General features: G+C 32.6%; 1 protein-coding gene across 1 annotated transcript; it reads right to left on the bottom strand.

Moving 5' to 3' along the window:
* LOC18590391 (nucleobase-ascorbate transporter 12) lies at positions 7,048-18,176 on the bottom strand. Its single transcript, XM_007015874.2, has 10 exons — positions 17,273-18,176; positions 16,457-16,554; positions 16,189-16,359; positions 13,830-13,930; positions 11,578-11,713; positions 11,364-11,414; positions 10,934-11,221; positions 9,685-9,919; positions 8,163-8,449; positions 7,048-7,667 (listed from the first exon to the last, which is right to left on the bottom strand). Exons 1-10 carry the CDS (start codon positions 17,796-17,798, stop codon positions 7,446-7,448), a joined length of 2,115 nt encoding a protein of 704 aa, XP_007015936.1. The 5' UTR covers positions 17,799-18,176; the 3' UTR covers positions 7,048-7,445.

Below are 22,600 nucleotides of genomic sequence, written 5' to 3'. Positions count from 1 at the left end.
TTTTTAAATTCTCCAACACTTTTGATAGAATTCAAGAAAATTTCTCACCTAAGGATCTTCAAGAAAATTATCACTTACAACTTTCTTTAAATTTAATCCTTTGAAAATTTTATTCTTACACTCTAATTAATTGAGGAAAACAAATCCCCAACGTATCGTTTATCAATAAATTTCGAGTTTCAACGGTTGGAATATCAAAAATAAAATAATCATTCTCTATACAAAATCTCTGAAATTAATCATCTGATAGAGATATGTCACGTACTAACTTCCCATTGACGCCGAAGTAGTTGTTGAATGACATGAATTATATCAGAGTTAGAACATGGATGGAATAGGGGTGAAGTAATGGCTTGCACAACTAGCTTACTGTCCACTTGCAAGTCAATCTTCCGATAGCCCAATTCCCATGCTAAATATAAACCACAGTAGACTGCCCACAACTCAGTCCGATGTGCCGTGCACTTTCCCGGCCGAATAGCACAACCACCATACCATTCACCACTTGAGTCTTAAAATACACCACCTGCAGCCGATATATCAATCGATTTTCTATATGCTCCATCAGAATTCAAAGCCAGCCATCCTGTAGGGGGAGACGACCAGCCGATGAGAACCTCCTCCCGTCTCTTTGTGTTAGTTCCTCCACTGTCACCAAAAATGCAGGAAGCGTTGTTGATGACTAAAGCAAGACTAAATATTGCATTTAAGTGCTCTTCCATAGATACCAGCCTGTCTTCAAATATAGAAGAATTTCTCCACTTTCAGAAATACCAACAGGTAACTCCAAAGATGACTGACCATGGGACGTCATTCACCACTATTTTGCATCGACTAACGTTAAAAGATAACCATTCCAATGTGGTTGACAGGTAAAACTGCATATGGTTTCCCTGAGGTAAGAGTCTCGACCAGATGGCATTGGCAAATGGGCAGTCTCCAGCAAGTGTATGACTGATTCTTCCTCCTATCGACATTGGATACAAATCGGATCATTTGACATATATCGGCGGACTCGTTCTTTATTGGTAAGAATGTATTCATGTAAACACTGAAAGAGAAATGTACGGACACATTGGGCTCCATTCCATTTCCAAGCAAATTCCACTCTCCATTACTAGCTGTAGATCGAGAAACCGTGGCCTCTTTCAAGGATTCATAAGCTGATGAAACTGTAAAGTACCCAGTAGAAGAAAGAGCCCAATAAGGCTCATCTGACCGATCAATGTATATAGGTACTAGGTAGAATGGCATTCGATAGCAACTTTAGCTCCTTTTGTAGTAGAAAACAAGTTAAACGATCTACATCCTAATTTCTATATGGCAAAATGAAGTCTCTAACGCAACTGTTATCATCAATAAACGTTCCCACCATTCGAGCAGCCTCTATTAATGGTTGTTCTCCAAGCTAAACATCTTCAAAATTCTTGATTCATAATATGATCTCTTTTTAGCAATTTTATACATTTGCCTGTTAAAATACATAAAATCGAATAAAATACATTGAAACCCCAATTCCATAAGTTTAATTTCCAAGATATATCTCTTTCCATAGCTATATAGGAAAGATTTGCAGGGTGAGGGCTAGCACATTTGTTTAGACACTGTCTAATCTTTTCCAAATCCATTTTCTTGAAATTAAAAACTTGTTTCAACAATGTCTATTCTTATTTTGAAAATAATATAACTTTCTTTTAACTACATTTAAATCGTTATTAACAATGCTTATAAAATATTCCAAAGCAAATTTTGAAATTTTTTTCTCAATATAAGCTTATATTAATTATAAAAAAGATTTAATGTCAATATATAATGTTCCAAAAAAATATTAAGTAAATTGAAAATTTAAAGATTTGAAAAGGTAAAAAAAATTCAGTTAAGTCAATTAAATTCGAATTAATGGATTAAAGTCGATTAATCGATTAAATCAGTGAACAGTTAAAGTCGAGTTGATAAATTTGATTTTTTTTTTTTGAAAAGGGATAACTTTGATTTTCAAGGGTATAATATTGTTAATTTGATCAATGTTAGGGGTTTATGAGTCAAGAACCTTTAGCAATTAAAAAATCCAAGAAAAATAGCCTGTTTTGGTGGAACACATACGAAGAAGTTTTCAAATTTCAATATTAGAATCACGGTTTTGGTTGTCATCAAGGGAAATTTGAATTTTAATAAAATATCTCTTATTATGGATTAAATTTTTTATTTTAAACATTTTTCTATACATAAATTAGATTTATAATATTCTTGGGTAATAAAGATGGTTTTACACTTTTTTATCGAAACAATCTCAATGTTGAGATTCATGGGAAAAAAAAACAACTTATTTGCCAAAGTATAGACATGAAAAAATAATTAGAAGCAATAAAAAATTTAATTGATATGTAGAAGACAATTTAGAAGTATGAAACGACAATTAAAATTAGTGAAAAATTTATTAAGAACTACTATTAATTCTAAATTAAATAACAAATCCAAACTAAAACGCATTTGGTTCTTAATTTCAGGTTCCCTATAAGTTAAAGAACTCGTCCTCTTCTGAAAAGTTATTTAAGCCATCATTCATTATTTAACATTGATTTTATTTTTTTTAATTTATAATATAATTAAAAGATTATTGAGTATACGTTTGTTCCACAAAAATTGAAAATGATGCAAAGAAAATCAACAAAAACTTGTTCAAGGGTTTTAATCAGTAATTGATTGATTGTGAAACAAGCTGTTGTTATCGATTGTGAAAAGGTTTTCGAAACTATAAATGTATTCCCAATGCTTTATAAAAAAAAAATATTTTTTCAATGTTTTAAATTAATCCCTTCTTGAAAGACTCCAAGGGTTTTTCCCCATGTGAAAGAAATGAAAAACAAGTGTTTTATTATTTTTGTTTTTTGAAAGGATAGAAACACATATAATGAACTAACAAACGAAGGAAACAGGAGACGTGAAGTTTCTCAAGAAAAACAACAAAACCTGGCTTTAAACAAGGTTCGATATCTCTGCAATGCCACGTGCTTTCTTTGAGCTGAACAAGATGACTTCTTTCACGATGTTAGCGTAAGCCCAGGGCGCCCCCCTTCGCTGAATTTGGCCAACATTCACAGCTAGCAGCATGATATTGAATATATATATTGTATAAGAAAATGACATTTTGTTAACAACGTGTCATATTAAGAGTTTTGTTTTGATTTCTTACTTTTTTTTGCTAGAATGTTAAAAAAAAAATTGACTAATTTTTAATGTTTGAATGCAAAAAATAGAAAATACTATGACAATTATGACTTGGCTTCGGTTATTTTTTTTTAAAGAGGGATAAGATTATGGTTCCAATCCTCGCTCTTTTTTCGATTTTTCTTGTAAAAAAGTAAAAATTTAAAATATAATATTTTAAAAGTCTCTAAAATATGTAAGAAATTTTAAATAAATTTTTATTTTTTTATATCATTCAATTAAGTTCTTAATGTTTGACTAAAAATTATAATCAAAACTTCACTTGTTAACTTGGTATGTTGATATATTATAATCGATAATAATATGACATGTTGATGTAACACAATGATAAGATCGCATGGTAGTTTTTAGCTTCTATATGTTATGTCATATCAATACTATGTGAAATAAAACTGACAATTGATGTTTTAACTAATGATAATTAATCAATAATTAGTCAAAAGATATTATTTGATTTAAAACAAAAATATAAAAACTTAATTGAACGTAATAGAAAAATTAAGACTTATTTAAATTTTTTTAAATAGTTCAAAGCTTCTTAAAACATTATGTCTTTTTTAAATTACTACACGATTAAAGAACAATAGAATAATTCCAATAAAGATTTTGAATATTCAATAGTTTCATTATATTCCCAAATGACATGTAGATAATAAATAACAAAATTTATGAGTATTTATTTTTTTAATAAGTAGTCCGACCATCCGATATTTAAACATTTCTCTACAAATAAAATCCAATGGCAAAAGAAGAGGTGTTGTCTAATGATCATACTCATTTAGATTATAGAACTTAATTGTGGTAGGAAGTTCATGAACCGACATGACGAGATTATATTAACAAAATAAATTATTATTATTATATGTCTAATAATGAGAAAAATTAAGATCTTTATGCACATGATTGGTGAGAATCACGCCAATCCTATTAAATAAGACTAAAAACTACATATCTGTATTTGAATATTTAGTGTAATGGTTGGTCCATAATCTTTTTTTTATATTAAAAAGCAGCCTTCGAATTTTCTCTTCCAAAATCTGTTTTTGAGGGAATCATGATGAATAATGTCACCCTCCTTAATAATTAATACTACTATATACTATAAACATACATAATTATGAGCAAGATTTTTGCTATGTCAACGTCTATCTGGATAAATATAGTTAATATGTGCATGAGAATAATAATAATAATAAATCTCGATTTGCTGAAAATTTTGTATAGAAGATCCAAGGAATCTTGTATTGTGCCAAGACGTGGGGCAGTTTTTCTTTTTGTTCTTTTTTGCCCCAGTTTGGCTGAACTTTGATTGTTAAGTGAAGTAGCAGCAGATAGCATGTGTTGCATGTTGTCAGTTAGTTGATCACCTTAACTATTTTTTTATTAATTTATTATTTAAAATTAAGGGCCAACAATTTGAGCGAAAATTCAATCAATTAAAGAGAGAATTAAGGTGACAAAATAGAACCTAGTGGTCCTCAAACTGAAGGATTCTGACCCTTAAAAAGGAGGGCAGTGGCATGTCCCAGTTGACAAGTGCTGCATAAAATTGTGGCCCCAACAAGTTTTAATTATTTGAAGCTATATTTATGGCTGAAAATAAAATGATTTATACACAAAATTGTTTGTCAACTGTTGGCTCCAACAGTAGTTTACACAACAACATAAACCTAACCTTCAATTTAAAACTACAGACTGATCAGTAATCTTATATCAGTAACAGAGAGCCTCAAAATTTCCTCTGGTTACCCCTCCAATTATAGAAGCAGTTTCACTTTCTGCAGGTGTATAACAAGAGTAAGAACATTAATACCATAGAATCATCGCTTCTGGTGGGATCAGCTGCAAAAAGTTTCTTTATAACATCATTTCATGCTGACCTTCATTGAGAATTTGGTCTCTGATATGATGATAGAGGATGTGATGTCTAGCAGGCTTGTTGGACTCAAAGCCGCTCAGAAATCACAAAAGATTTCTTTCAACTCATCATAATCTGCATTATTATATTGTAATAGCAGTAAAATATACATGGAGCAAAGCCCTCGAAGTCTTTGAGATCGAAAAAGGTGCATTAATCATTGCATTTCCGAAAGTCAAAAAGTGTAAAAAGATTAACTCCAGAAGCAAGGTGCAAGATAAAAAATGAGAGTTAAAAGAGGGGAAATGCCCATAGTTTCAAACAGAGATTAGACATGTCAGCATCTGCAGTCCATTGGAACCATTTTCCCAATAATAGAAGAATGGGCAGTTGATGAATTATCTCACAACAACTTTTTGGCCCTGTCACTGGATTCTAAGAAAGCAGGCAAAAAACAAGAATGATGAGTTACAGCTCTTTTCCAACTAAATCTGGACTTTAAGAGACATGTACCTAAGTCTAAAAAATATTTCTTCTTTTATTTGTTTGGATGTCAAATATTTTAAGAAATAGCAATTTCTCTTTAAATTTCTATTCCCAAAATTTATTAAAATCAAGAAATAATTAATACCAACTCTTTTGATATTTACTATTCTATGGTTGACGAATAGTTTTTAAAAATAATAAGATTAAAATATTTTTTATAAATTTAAAAAATTACAGCTTTATCTATATAAAAACATTTTTTCTCGCTCTTCCTCTTCTTCTTTTATTCCGACTTTTGCCTTTTCCCTTTTCTCTCTAATCTTCCACCCATCACCGGAGGGGGGTGGCAGCAACGAAGGCAACAATGGAGGTGGTTTTATGATCAGATCTGAAACTGTTCATCTAGATCCAATTGAGAAAATGCCAAATCTAACATTTACGACTAGATCTGGTCACGAGAAGCGTGAAATCTGACTTAGATCCCCATGACTGGATCTGACACTCCACAATCAGATCTGGTCAGGGGGAGTATCGATCTAATGCCCTAGTGGCTAAATTTGACCATAAAGAACGCCAAATCGACACGACATTACACCGACCACATCTTCGATGGCCGATCAAAGGAGAAGAAAGGAAAATAAAAAAATTAAAACAAAAAGATTAAGTTTTTTATTATATATTATAAAAAATAATATTTTAAATTTGCAAATTAGTTAAAATTATTAATATTTGAATTATAATAGTATTTAAATTATAAATAAGAATATTAATATTTTAAATAAATTATTAATTGTTAATATTTAAAAACTAAGATAAAAATATATTATTAATATTATAATAAAAAATAATATTTATATTTTTTATCTTGTATTCCTTGGTTATTTCAAAATCAATTTTACCAACCATGCATTACAACAATTCTTACCTTATTCCTTTTTATATCCAAACTATATAAGAACATTTTCATTTTAATCCTCTTATGTTTTATCTCTACAAAATACCTAAAAATACCTATTCTATTCCGCAATCCAAATGTATCAGTTTTTGTTTCCTGGGCAGGGGTACAACATCTATTTCCCTCCCCTTTTAATGGATTTCCTCTTTTTAACTCTGAAAAAAAAAATCCAAATGTATAAGCAAAGTTTACAAAAGGTCCACCGTTTGCTCTTCAACCTAGCTTCTTCTGTTCACTTCAAAAAAAGCAAAATCATACAATTTATGAATATCACATGAAAAAAAACAGCAGATTACCTCTTTTGCCCTTGATACACATTCAGAAGAGAGAAGAATGTCTAAACTCTAAACCATTCTCATTATTCCAAACAAGTTTGTTTAGTGATGAGCCGTGCTGCATTAAGTCATAGATCACATTACCCTGACACAGTGGATATGACTCTTTAACCATAGCTCTCACTGAAACATTACGATCAACCACTAGAAACGCACTACACAGCATAAAAACTGCAATGAAGAAGGAAGTAAATGCAGCACTCTTGAAAGAAGCTAATGAAATAATAATGGGAAAAAATATACAAAAAGATAGTAGCAGCTAGAAGAAGTCTCAAGCAAAAGTGAAATGCACCTCTCGACAATTTTCAGTGACCTAAAAATCTAGATACAATGTTTATAATTTAAAATTACAACACCACTGGATCCTTCTGGATCCTCAATGTACACAAATAACTTATCTCTATAGCACCTATAGCCCCAAAAAAGTCCCATCGTGTGAGGAAAAAAACAGTTCAGGCAGCTATTTACCAATATGAGCCTAAGGGTATTCATTAAAATCGCAATGCAGGGCAGTGACCCCAGAGAATGGCTATTGATGAACTTAGACCATGCGCTGATGACTTAAATACCTACAAAAAAATTGTCAAAGCCCAACCCACTTTACCCATCTAAAAACCCGACCAACCTGGAAGGGCAACTCATAGTCTTTGACGACTGCAGGTTCCCTTCTTGCAGCCTCAGATTCAGACCAGACGTAAACCCCACGTTCTTGCCTACTTCCAGGAACAGTGTTGTCCAATATAACAGCCACAAGGAATGCTATTACCATGTGTAATGATAGCAATGTATTCATTATGTAGTTTAACTGCAAAAAAGACAATTAATAAACAGATGCTTATTTATTCGTAAAATAAGTTATGACAGCTAGTTGTGAACTAGAACATTCCAAGACATCCAGTTAAATTAATGGAGCATGGCAGGGCCCAAGAATTTCTTGGATTTTATTGAAAAGGATTTACAAATAAAAAATAGCTCCATGATCATATTTCTCATAAAGTTTTAATTGTCCATGTTTCAACATACTAGATATAATTATGTTCTATTAATCTTAGGTAATTGCATGATTATCAGTAATATCAATCTAAGAGGTTTATTTCCAGCCACCATGCTTTTGCAATGTACGTGTGATCATGCAGCTATAAATACTATGAGAGGAGAAAAGGGGGACTTCTGATGGAAGATCTATTGGTTTTCATTATATCCTTTCCATTTTTCTCCAATCATTCAAACATGCATAAGACTAGATAGGAAGCACGAAATATTGAGTTTATAGTTTAAATGAAAGTTAACGAGAGCATACCCCTCCAAATTTACTGTGGAAAGGTCCATGAGATGCCACAATATATGGTTGATAATAACTTGGAACAGACAAGTTGGAATTCGAAGAGATGCCATATTGCTGAAAGTAAGCTGGTATTGAGAGCGAGAAAAATAAAGATAATCCAACTATTATGATATTTCGAGAGCTTCCAGCCTCACTATAACGTAGATTTGACAAACCCAATGCTGCAAGCATTGCCCACATGAAGCACAGGAGAGCAGCAACCATGACTTCAGGAATTGAAGCAATAAACCCTCCAACTTTACCTGTGTGTGGCAGAAATGTGGTGTATTCGTGAGAAAAACAATTAGACAAAGAAAAAGGAGCTTCAACTTTGCACCATTCCATCTATCAAAAACATTTCTTTTTCAATAGATGCATCGTAATAAGACAAATTAAGTCAGTGTAAATTTAAAAGACAATACAATGAAATTTATTAATAATATCTATGACTAAATTGGGTGTAGTTAATTAGTGAGATAAAACATAGACAGTGCCCTAAGTCCTAAATTCCTCAGCCATGGACTTCTGTATATAGAACTCCAAATTTCAACTAAACCAAGAAAGTCATATCAGCCTAGGCCTTATTGGCCAAAGACTTGTTCAAGTTTCACCTATCGGATGAAAATGATTTCCTTCTCCTTTCTGCCCTTTTTTTGGGAGCAAATTATCCACCGAGATTACAAAGCCAGACCACCTTTAGACCCTGATTTTTTTCCCTCCTCATTCAACAAAGGCCTAAATGTCTCAAAATCAAATGTCAAGACCAAGACCATGGTGCAAACTTTGTTATAGATAAATACGTAAGGATGAAAGAACACATCAGTGCTCAACATATAAACATGAAAAGCACATTTAACTTTAAGACACTACAACAAAATCAAAATCACTCAATTATATTAAACATCAGACTTACAATGTCCCAGTAATACTTCAAACAGAAAAAACAAAATGTAATACTTAATGGTGAGCAGCACTTATCCCAGTGCAGTAACTTTTTTTATCATATTGTTGGCTTAATGCCACCATCATGTTATACAAAGGAACACCAATCTTATCATTTATGATCTTGTGAAACAAGAAAGTACTTTGCAAATGCACTGACAGAAACATTCCTAGGTATAGTGCTCCTAATCATTACATGCTTGAGTTCTATTCTTAAAAGAAACTCCCAAAGACAGATTTCTGTTAAAAAAAATGGATTCTATTTCAACCTTGTAAAAGCTTCAGTATAAACTAAATGATATATATAAACAAAAAATAAAGGCCAAAATGCAGTAGAATATGAACTAATAAAACAGAAAGAATCATCTGCGTAGTCATTAGAAGTTGATTCATCCTTGAATTATCTTAATTATTGATCTTTGCAAACAAAAATTAGACTTAGCATGCTGTGGCACATTAACATATCTCATGTCTTTGACAGATTAACAAGGATATTACAAGTTTTAGTCGTTGCGCCATCTTCAAAGTCCAAACATTAAAGTTGATTAAAACATACCTACAAGGGATAAGACTATCAAAACACATGCACCCAATTCAACAGCTCTGCGGCTTCCCATCTTAGTCACGGCAATTGTATGCACATTTTCAGTAAGAGTTGTGGACCCAGTTCCTGTACCCCAGAGACCAGCTAATACACTGGACAGACCTTCAAGACCGATTCCTCTGCTAACAACACCGGGAGTTGGAGGTCTGGATGCCACCAGCAACGATGATGCATGGTATGAACCAACCTAAGAAATTCAGCAAGTAAGGTCAAGTCAGGATCTCATAAGCCACTTCAAAGTTCATACAACAAAATGGAAATGAAGATCAAAAAAGGCTAAAATCACATAAACTACATGTGTGTCCCTAAAATCTAGAAAAAAAAATAAATGTACTGCAACACGAGCTAGACATGAATTATTTTATGGTTCTATACTCCCTAGATCTGAGGAAGTTTGGCATCAGTTCCACTCCTAGGGCACTTCAAGAACTGCATATATGAATATATGCAAATAGATATGCATGCATGCATATGCTAGATTCGATAATTTAACCATCCACAAGCTTCCCCTAATTTTGCAAAATAAGCAGATCATATCATAGGAATTTGGTGGCAATATGCATCTGATTCTGTGCATAAGAAACGGATAAATTGAGCTAAGGCAATCCAAACCCTTAAGAGGACTCTAACCCAGTGCATATAATACATTTATAAACAAGAACCTACGAATTTACTTTAGCCCTTCCAATGGGATTATGAAGGACTTATATTTCAGTCAGTTGCAAACGACTACAACAATTTGTTATTCCCTCCTCTAACATTTCAGAACTTAAAATTTCTGCCCTTCACTTTTACCACCTTGACTCTAAAGAAATTACAATACCATTCAAATTGACCTCAACAAGAATTCAGCATACCCTTAGCATACACTTGGACTTTATGTTCAATTTCAAGCACCAAGGTTAAGAGTTTTTTCTTTTTTTTAAAAAAGAATTCCCATCTTTCTTGGTAGGTCAGAACCAAAACCTTTTTGCTTATACACACCCCCAATAGTACGAAAATAAAGAAATTAACATTTTATTTGCATGAAATTCCAAGGCCTTCCAAAACAAAGTAACAAATTTTAGCTCAAAACAGAGAACATGAACCACCATTGAAGATGCAAATTCAGAAGAAAAAGAATCTATGATATGAGTCCAATTGCAATGAAAATATGATTCTACAGTAAATGCATCAATGTTATAGATAATAGGAAACTAACCGAATCCACTGAGGCTATTACTGAAACCACACACATAACAAGGGCCATTTTCCAGTTGAAGACAGGAGTTCCCCATTGTAATGGATAAGGAAACCTAAACCATGGGGAAGATTTCAATGCATGAGATGTATCAACTCGACAGTGCTTCATCCTGGAAACATGTTTTCTGCAGTGCTCAGATATTATATTTGAGGCAGGCACATTGGTATCACAACCTTTATAGCTATAAGCTCCTGCTTCAGTGAGCAGGAAAGCAGCTGCCCATGTGATTCCAAGGCCCAAAGGAACCTGGCAATTAACAGAAAAACCCGGAAAATGGTCACAAAAGATATGTGCAACAACATTATAAACTGTGTACCAAAAAGTTTTTTTTTTCTTTAAAAAAGCATATACAATAATGAATTCACAACTCTGTAATGAAAAAACTTACTGCATAGATTAGAAAAATGCGATGGCCGAGAACAGATATCTTACGAAGATACTGCACAAATGGAAACATAGTCAGATGTTTTCTCTCACAACCGAGTAAGAAAAAAAATTTAGATTTTAATAATTTAGGGATTCAGCCAGCAATAAAATGATAAACAATAATTAGAAAAAGGAATAAAACCTTGCAAAATTTAAAATGAGTTTCAAAAACTTACAAGAGAAAAAATAATAACCAACAATATCTGCGCAGCGCCAATCTCAAGACAGGTACCAACTAGTGGGAAACCATAACTATAAAAAGAAAGTCCAACAGCAGCAATAGTAGGTGCAACAACCACTGGATTGATCAACCTGAAAAAGAAACACAAATGAACTCAGTATAAAACACACCATTCAGTGAAGGGATTTTGTGCAACTAAGTCTGTTATGATCAAATAGCTGCATTATGTTGAAGCATCTTGTAGCTTATTTTGCATTGAACATGATGTTTACAGATAACTAATATGATTTTCTGCAAAAAAGTTATAAGCAGCTTTGGAATCAGGTTTGCACAACGTTTTCTGTTGACATATCACTGTTCATAGCTTAATATAGTAACTCTAATGCCATTCATAAGAGGCATAAGATGATGCCTGCACTTCATGGTTGCAATAGAGAATATGACTTTGAATAGAGGTGGCTGCTGAGAGTGTGAACTACGTCTGCTTTGGTGAAGGCAACCTCTCAATTTCAGAATCAAAACCAATTCAATGCCAAACCAAACCAAATCAAATCTTAGTCCAAACCTTACTTCGAATAAATGAGGGTTGAAACAAAGTTATGGTGGCAATTATTGACTTGACCTCTGGACCAAATTGGATCTGCCCAATTTCTTAAAGGTTTGGGTGATTGGGTCTTTAGTTCAACCATTTACAAGTACAAACCCAAAGACTTATTGTAAATAATACAAAAAGAAAAAAAAAATCTAGATCCTATTAGAAAAGAATGATAAATATTATCTACAATTTTTACCTAGTTCAAGTTTTTATGCTTTTCTTATACTAAAGGGTTTCTTTACCATCATGTAAAATTTGATAGTAAGACCTCATTATATCAAATTTTTAGTTGATATTTGAGATTTATTAAAGATAAAACAAAAAAAGAATATAATTAAAACAAACAAGTTAAACCTACTGCACATGTTTAACATAATTGTAAATGTGCTAGACTTAGGTCTATAATATGAATGTTAAATAAATGGGATGGGTTTGGAATGTGCACAAGCATGTTATATTTTGAGCAATTATTGGCAGCTTGGGACCTTAAGCAACTTGCAAATTAAGTTATATCATCATGGTATTTCACAACACAAATGGCCTAGTGCACTTCCAATTTCATGGCCAGAGAAAAAGACAAGCCACCCAATTGATCTTGGATCATTGACTCCTCAACCATATTACCAACATACCGCCCTAGGAAAAATGAGCTTGGCCTCAACAGCATGTATTTGACACCATGAAATGGTAACAAAAAAAGAGTCACCTAATCAATATCAGGTATTTGACTCCTCAACTATACCAATACAACCATATGGCAGTCACTAAGCACCCTAAAACATATACAAATAGAATGAAGCACCATTTCTAACCCATATGTAGACCATACAACTTACAGGTTAGGTGCAAGAAAAAACCTAAGTTAACTTAAGCAGTCCAGAAGAACATCCACCAGATACACTACTTTGATCAAGCCAAGTAACTAACTCAAATCCTAACTTGAATACAGTAATTAACTTATGCCCTATGCTTACATATACAAGATGCCCTAAAGAATTGAAATGATTAAAACATCACACAGTTTCTTTTTTGAGGTTCTCCTGCGCTCTAAAGACATAAGAAAGATGCATGCATATATATATATATATATGCATTAGACACACACACACAGATACACATTTATGATCTATGTTGCAAAACCATATCAAACTCATCAGCTTTGCATCTACTCAACCGATAAAATTTTAAAACCTCAATGGATGAATGGCAATATGAAGAGGCATTATACATCCAATTACCTTTCAATATCAACAATTCTTTTTAAAGATTTCTTCACAGTCGATATTATCACATCCATGGTCAGTCATAGCTACCATGTCAGAAAAATGGGCAATTGGGTGACAAGTAAGAGTTATCAGTAATGCTGAATAGATGCCAAACCTATTTATATAAACTCAAAGCAACATTAATATAGAGATGAGACTAATGGTTAGAATAATGATTTGCTTGACTTCTTAACTAGGTTTATCTAATTATATAATTCATGATACAACAATTAAAGCAACTTAACTCTAACCAATCTACTCATGTTCCCAATATTGACTAAGTCTGACCAGTAAAAGGAATGATATTGATTTAGTAGTTAATTTTAGACTTTGGAGACCAGTAAATGAAACATACTAATGAATAATCAAACTAGTAATGAAACATACCTCAAAAACAATGACATTAGTCCACTATATCCAAGTATTGTTTGAAAAGCTGAAGCTATGATAATGGCTCCCTGCAACTCCTTCATAATATGCTTGAAGTTCTGCCAAGTTGAAATGATTTCCCAAATGTAATGTTAAAAAATCAAAACAGTAGATGTTCAGCAAACTCAAAATTGCCATCACATAAAATGAACTTTTAATATCAAAAAAGGAAATACAGATATGGTACAAGATTCAAGTTGAGGTGAAAAGAAAAGTACCACTGGACTAACTACCTTATCAAAACAAAAAAGAAGAAGAAAGAGATAAAAGACAGCAGTCAGATTAAGATTTCTAACTAAAGATTTCCAAATAGTAAGCTGTGGTCTTCCATTACGTCTTCTTGCAAAACTCATCAAGATATTACAATAACTAAATTTTAGATCCCTAAAATCATCCTCCTAATCCATTTCTTACATAGTTCAATGATCTCATAATTTCTTGCCTGTTGTTTGAATATATACTAACAAGTCACAACTCAAAACAGACCTAATGTGGACATGAATCTTTGAAAAAAGTTGTGGCTTTTCAAAAACAAAAGATTCTTTGGTTCCAAGAAGTATAAATAACAACCGAGGCAAATAAATTAGATCACCAAGTTATTGAGTACCAGTCTGTGCCCAACATTACTCGTTTCTTCATAGAGTTTGACAACCAATTGTTCATCTTGTCCTAAATAATGATGACACTAGAGAAGCAACAATTTCAACCTTTACACAGAGATAAAACAAAAGAATTATATGAAACTAGATCGACTACTTAAATTGCATCAATTTGCCAGTGCCATGTTGATGCTATAGTGAAGAAACAACTTCTTTAAGTAATTTTAGCAATTCACAAGTGTTTTCATATCCAGGACAAATTTGTAATTTGCAGCTTGTTGTCATGTGTTTTACTTGTTCAATTCCTATTTGGAATCCTAATCCTATTCAGTAAAGAATATCATAATAGTTTCTATAAATTTCCAAACTATGTGTTATTTTATATGACTTGCTGTTTTGGTTATTAAAACACCAATGCCTGAAGTGATATCCTTCCCTCTAATTGTTCTATTTCTTCTTCTTTCCCAATTGCTACGGACTTTAGGCTTGGCAATTTTGTTTACAATGCAACAACATGACACGGATTTAAGCAAGTTTGGATTTAGAGTAATCATGTTTCGTGTATTTATCATGTCGACATGGTTAAAACACAAAAAAATCTTATCTTAACCATGTCAAATCCACTTAACCGTTTAAGACTTGTCTAAGACACATTTAATTAATTGTGTTATTGAGTACTCGTATAACTCGTAACCCATTTATTACCCATTTACTTAATTGTGTTCACGAATCAGGAGACAGGTTTAGTACAAAGTTAAGACCCATTTATTGACCTACATAAATACTAATATTTTTCTGATGATTAAGATTTATTGATATTAAATTTGATTATATTTGCCTTTCCAAAAAAAATTATATTTGATAAATATTATGATATTTATAATTTTTTATTATAAATTTGAATAATAGAATTATATTTTAATAGCATATATCTTAATTTAATAACATTAATCAAGTTAATCATATCAATTGTGTTAATCGTGCAAATAAGTTACAAATAGCACCAATTTTATTCGTATTAATAGTGTAAATAAATCGAATCATGCTGTATAAAATTTAACTCTACCCATTTAATAAATGTGTTAGTCATGTTGCACCGTGTCGTGTTACATGTTTAATAAACATACCTATGTATGTATTTAAGATCTTGACACAGTTAATTAATCGTGTCATGTTCATGTTTACCCATTATAACTATTAATACCTTATGTTTACACAATGCAGTTAAGACACAAAAACATGAATTGTCGGGTCTCAATTGCCCGCAAAGTAGAAAACCTCAAAACCTAAGAACTACATCTCTATCATAGAACAAATCAAACTCTGCTTTTGAAACATTGAAATATTAAACCCTCTACATGTTTTTTCATCAATTTTCACCATAAATCATCCACATACAGCATTAAATTTCAGCAATTACAATCCTTAACCATTGCTTTGTTAGGATACTATCTAACCCTAAAGTTACAAACTCTAATCCTACTTCCCATCGCAATACATTATTTAACCCCAAAATTTCAAATTCTAATCTTACTTCCCATCACACTATCAAATAGTTCTAAAATCCTGATCAAACAACAATTTAATATATGAAATAACATATCTATTTGTCAAATAATTTATAATTTGTGCATCTGCAGGCAAGTGAAATAATTTATCAATGGATAAATGCAAAACATGTTTACTGAACTAACTATAACCAGAGAATAGAAACATACATTTCCATTTAGGCCTTGAAACTCCGGAGAGTTAATTATCGCCAATGCAGGAGCTAGGAAAACAAATGATGGACCTTGTATCAGAGGCAACCGTGACCCGAAGAATGAATGCAATAGCGTGGTCACTCCTGACACAAAGAGCACTGTTGACACCACATTTGCAGTATCCTCCTACACCCACTAAAGCCAATCAGATCAAGCCATCCACAGTCTACATTTCTAAATATATGCACTTCGAATTAAAATAAAGCATAGTTTAATCACTCACATAAGTGCCACCCATTGGAGGAACTATAACGAGTGGAATAAGAATCAATGAACCCAACATCGAAAGAAAATGCTGGAACCCATAAAGACCAATGGGAACTGGCAAAACAATAGAAGCTGTCAAAAAATACTTATTCCCAGATAACCACAAATCACATTCTTTTAAAGTTCCAATAGCATCTAATTGTCATCAATATACAAGCCAATCATCAAATATTCTTACCTATTTCCAATGAACATAAATACATAGCATGATTTCTTTTTGGCTCCGTCACAAGTCTTACTATCACCAATTTACAAGCAACAACAGATCTTAAATTATCAATAATTTATCAATAAAATTAAGCAAAGAGCACATTGCTCACAACTAAATACGAAATAAGATAGAAAAGAAAGCAACTAATAAACCATGGAAATAAGCCTATCCCTATAACCAATGAAAGCACACAGCTTTCACCTAAAATAGGAAGAAAATTTACTAAACAAGTAATACTCCAAAAATTAAACAATTAAGCTTTCAGTTGTCAATTCAGATAATATCTCACAGTATCAAAACGGCTTCTATACAAGCTAAACTACAAAGACCAATTAAACAATTAAAAAATCTATCTTTCACTTTCAAATAATGTGACAAACACGAACAAACAAGCCACACTTCTAAAAAGAATTACAACTACCCCATTTCACTAAAGCCATAAAAAAAAATCTTCTTTTCTTTTCAATTTCACCTCAGCTTTGAAACATTAAAAAAAAAAAACAAATTAGACGTTTTTTAAGGAAAACTAAACCTCTTTTTTTTCTTATTTTATAAACTTACCAAGACCAGGAGTATCTCTAAGCTCATATTTCATATGTGAATGCCTTCCTACAAATCCTTGATCATCTACATTCTGTGGCAACACATCCACCACTTCCTCATTTCTCAAGGGCCTCCTAGTCGGCTGCTGCGGCTGCGACGAGGCCCCTGTTTCCGCAGCCCCATTCGTACCCGTATGGCCATTAGCACCGGCACCGGAGCCCCCTTTATTCGCCCCATCAGCCTCCCTCCTCTTCTTCACCGTCTGATCTTTCTCCACGGGACCCTTCTCACTCACCGGCTGCTCCCCATTCGCCACAGGTGGCGCGGGTCGAACCCGACCCGCTTCGATATCAGGCTGGTTCTCATTCTCTCTAGCCCTTGGAGGCAAAGCTATTTGTCCCGACTCACTCGCATTCGTTTCTCCGGAGAATTTGGGCCTAAACCCAGTTCGCTTAGCCCAAGAAGTCGGCGGAACGGGAGCTGCATCGGGAGCTGGTGGCCATGGTCCCGGTTTCGGTCGGGTTTTCGGGTCAGAACTCGACATTATAAAAAAAGCTACACAATCCCTTACTGGGTCATAGCTTTTAAGCTTGTATATGACGATTACAGATCTGGGTTTTCAAGGGAGAAAGAAAAAAGCTCAAACAGTAGTGGTTTTGTTAGGGCTTTGCAAGGAGCTTTTTAGGGAGAGAAAGAAGGGAAGTTTCTCTTGTTTTTCAGAAAGAAAAAGGAAGAAATGAACTTAGTTTAGTACTAGTAGAAAAGGGAAGAGAAAAGAAGAGAGGGGGAGGGAAGTGTGAGAGTGAGTGAGAGAACTGGGTTCTTATTGGGGCAAGTGAAGTGAAGTGAGAAAAACGAAAAAAGAGTAGAAAAGATGACAAAAGAAAGAGAGACTGTAGTGGATGGGGGAGTGAGCTAAAACCGCGTTTTTTCTTTCTTCTTAAATTTTTCATGTCGTGGGGTTTGGTTTGGTTTAGTTTAGTTTCTTCCGAGATAATAGGGATGATGTCATAAAAACACAGGGGTTCATTTGATGTTGCCTTGACTAAGATTATGTTTGTTATATTTTAACGGCTAACTAAACTCTCTCTTTTTTATACAGCTAAAAAAACAAAACTAATCCTCTTAATCCATGCAAATAAAAAGGAGAAAATTATTTTTTTCCCCCCATTTTATCAATGTGAAAGTGTAAAAAAGAAAAATAAAAGTAGTTGAATATAACATGTTACCTAATAATTAAGATTTGGCTTAGCATTGTTGTTACTTTTCTTTAAAAAGAATATAAGATTCAAGATTTATATTCTATCTTTATGTTTTACTTTCTCATAAGCATACAATAGTTTAAAAAAAAAAATTTCTTTACGTGTTTTAAAAAATTTAAATAATTTTTTTTATTTTTTATTATATCTAATCAAATTTTTATATTTNTTTTAAAAATTTAAATAATTTTTATTTTTTATTATATCTAATCAAATTTTTATATTTAAAATCTTAATTATCATTTTTTTATATTAAGTATGTTAGTGTGACTTATTAACATGTCATAATTAATGATAATATGACATAATTATATGATATTTTCACTGTCACAATGATTTTATTTGATTTAAACTAAAAATATAAAATTTTTATTAAATGTAATATTAGTATAAAAATTCCATAAAAAATAATAATTATCAAAATTGAATGGTATTTAAGTCAAATAACACATGATTGCAAGTTGACTGGTTTAAATAAAAGATTATTTTATATACAAACGCACAAGTTACAAAATTTGAGTGATTCTTTTTCCAATATGGGTCATTAATTTTATTAACATTACTAATTAAACAGTACTATGTTAAGTTTGATATGGTTTGGGGAAAGTCTTAGCTATGTTTCTGTTGGAGAAAAGGTTCAGAAAGTGTATGAAAGGAATTGACAGTGGCATGGATTGGAAGGATTCCAAGTTGAGGCCAATAGGATTAACCCACAGAACCAAAGGGTCATGCAAAAGTTTTGATTTTGGGTATTTGAATAATTAAATGTGAATTGAGTGACTTTAGATGTCTCTGAAAATGACACAAATCATTTCATATTGTTTCCAAATCTCAATTACTCATCACTCATTTGATGAGCCTGCAAAAATAGAATCTGAATTTTCTCCTACTGATATTCTCTTGGTTATGCTTTCAGATTTCTTCACCTATACACTAATTGTTTTTTAAAGGAACCAAACAAAGTGACCTGACTTCCACTGTTTCACAGCTCATTTTGATAATAAATTTGTAAAATTGGTGTAGTTGGATGGGGAAAATTGAATCAACCAACTAAGGAAATAAAACCAGTTATCACTTTTGGTTAAAAAGATGGAGTTCATATTCAATGGGGAAGTTGCATTGGATGATTCATTATTGTTACATCACAACAATGATTTTGCATGATTAAGAGCACATTATTTTTTTTGTTAAATAAATATATATACGCCAGGGTTCTGGTGATCAAGTGTAAATATGCAACAGACCCCAAAACAGTAACTCAAGTAAAGAAGAGGAAATCACAAATTGATGGAGGGTGCTCTTTCTTTCTTTCTTTCTTTTTCTTTTACTGATGATAATGATTGATTAAGTTGGTCACAATGAAATGCAGATCTTAGTGCACTTTTGCCACATTTTGCACAACCAACAGCAGAAGAAGAGAAAAGCTAATATGTTTTTTTGCAGGTCCCATGTGCTAAATGGTGTGTTGGATACTTGGATTTGTGAAGGAAATGACTGATTAATATCTGGGAATTTAGGATGATTAAAAAACAGGTGAAGTGAATGCTAGGGAAAGTTGGATGTATTCATGGTTGCCTAATAAAAGCACTAATTGCACCAGATCAAATACAGTTGCAATCCTTTAAGGAGACAAGTTATTTCAGTAACACATACCCTTTTTTTCCTATTTGGTCTGAGAGTAAAGTCCTATAATGTTTCACCTGGAATTTGCAGACTCCTCTCAGACGGCTGAGCTGAGACTAGACAATTCTCATGTGTCTTGTCTTGTTCACCGGATGCATCCTTGTAATTTTCATGCAAATCTTTTCACCGTGGCCTCTTTCCATGTTAGAGGAAATGCCTAGTTGCTGATCATCTGCTCATTTCCAGGCATTTAAAGAGAGGAAATTGAAGGCTATCATTATCTAAACCACAGTAAATATGGTGCCAAATCATGTGATCTCACCATGTTAAGTTTATGCATCCTCTGCAACCATTTTCTTCAACTTTATTCTAAAATACACCCAGTTGACCCTATCCATATGATTTGGGAATTCGAGTCCTGAATTTTTGAAGAATGAAATACCTGTATCTACCATTAAATCAATTGTTCAAATGCAGAAGATAGTACTCTAAATCAATGCATCTAATGTTGAATCTTAGCTCAAAAGGGGCAATCTTATTCCTATCCAGGCTCTGCTGTACTTGACCATAGCATGAAATTTAGGCCTTTTGAGTGCTATAGGCCTGGACCATGGCATATTTGTCAGCAACACTACTCTAGTCTCCCTAGACAACATTGCCGATGGAGCACTGGCAAAATTTTGCCAAAGTGGAATTAAAAACAAAAAAAAAAAGGAAAAAAAAGTAAGAAATTGATAAGGATGAATATCCAAGCTGGCTCTGATGGTTTTGATGGCAAAGATGGGGCCCCAAGTGAAAGTGGCCATGTGTACAATGAGACAAATGTCATGATGGGGTCAGCCCACAAAAGGCAAATTGATTAAACTACAATAAAAGAAAAACATTGCTAGCTGGAACTTGTGGTAGTGGGAACTGCCCCAATTCGGCCCCCCTTGTTTGGGGAAAGCAACGGCTAACAAGAAAGAAAGGCTAGGATGGGTTTTAAGCAAATTTGTACCCAACTAGCCGTTTGAAGAGGTGGGGGGTTTGGAGAATGATGGGTGTGATTTGGTCCAAAGCAAGCCCTACCATATCTAATGAGCATAGCTCATAATAGTTGTTGCTCTTGCTTGTTGGAATTGATGTGCCCTCTGCCATATGCCAATTAGCATGACAGTTTGGGGCTTTCATTTTCCTTGTCCCTTTTGGATTCAATCAACTTGATCGATAAAAGGGGTCACGAGGCTTGCTGTTGGTTCTCATGCACACCTACAAGGCTACAAGTTACTTGTAGGCTTAGGGTCATCACTCTGTTTTTGTTTTTATTTTTAAATACAAATAAGGAAAGAGAAAATGGACTCCAATATTGAACTTTAATTTCCCCCAAGAAGGAGTAATAATTTATAGACTAAGCCTTATTTGTTGGATTTAATCATTTTTATGTCACTATTATTTACAATTATAAACAAGGAGATAAATATCCCAAGTATAGTGTAATTGCAATTATTTTAAGTAATTAATATAAGGTACGTTTGGTATTATTATGCAAAGCCAAAATTTTAAATTAGATTTCTTCTTCTCTCTCTTTGTAAAGCAAATGAAAAAAATCTGATTTTTTTTTCCTTGACAAAAATAGCAATAACAATATTGGGCATGTTGGGCTTTAACGGGAAAGTTAAGTTGATAAAAAATCGAGCCCGCCCAAGCCCGACGTCCTATTTTACATGGATATTGGTCTGGGCTTGGGCTTGATCATATTTTCACCCAACCCTGTCCTATCTAAACCAAGAAATTAAAACAATTGAAAATTAAAAAAAAAAAGGAAAAATTGAATCTTTAATGGGTTGGATATTTTAGGATTTTATTTTTATTGTGATACAGAATTAATAAGAAAATAAAAAAAGAAAAAAATTATATTGGTGGTAGCAAATAAAATTAGTTTAAAATCATACCAATCCAATAATTTTAATAATTATTGGCTAAATGTATATGTTTAATAATTATTTTGTTAAAAATCATTCTAAATTATGTTATTTTTATTTGATAATATTTGAAAAAATAAATAATAAAGGAAAATAAGCAAAATTAGGAAAGGGAAACCCAAAACTTTTTTTATATTATTTTGTTGTTTTTTTTTTCAAATTTTTTCTCTGCTTTCCATTTTCCTTTTTTTCTTTAAAGATAAAAGGATCAAAAGACAAACGTAGAAAACCCAAGGATCAAACAGAATTTATATTTTTATTTCACTTGAAAAATAATTATTTTAATAAGCTTCAGAATTTTTATTTTACAATTTAATGGTGTTCATTTACCTTTTTTTTAAATAAAAAAATCTATGAAATTTTAACTTATATTTTGTTTTTCTTTAAGAAAAAAAAAATTCTTGGTGGCGGTTGCCACACGTCATTCCCTCCTGAGCACGATAGAAACAACGGTAACCATACAAAAATCTGAAAATCCTTTTCAATATTTACCGCGAAAACAG

The sequence above is a fragment of the Theobroma cacao genome, chromosome 9 (assembly GCF_000208745.1).
Source record: "Theobroma cacao cultivar B97-61/B2 chromosome 9, Criollo_cocoa_genome_V2, whole genome shotgun sequence".
In the NCBI taxonomy this organism is placed as follows: domain Eukaryota; kingdom Viridiplantae; phylum Streptophyta; class Magnoliopsida; order Malvales; family Malvaceae; genus Theobroma; species Theobroma cacao.
This window is presented reverse-complemented; position numbering and strand designations above follow the sequence as displayed.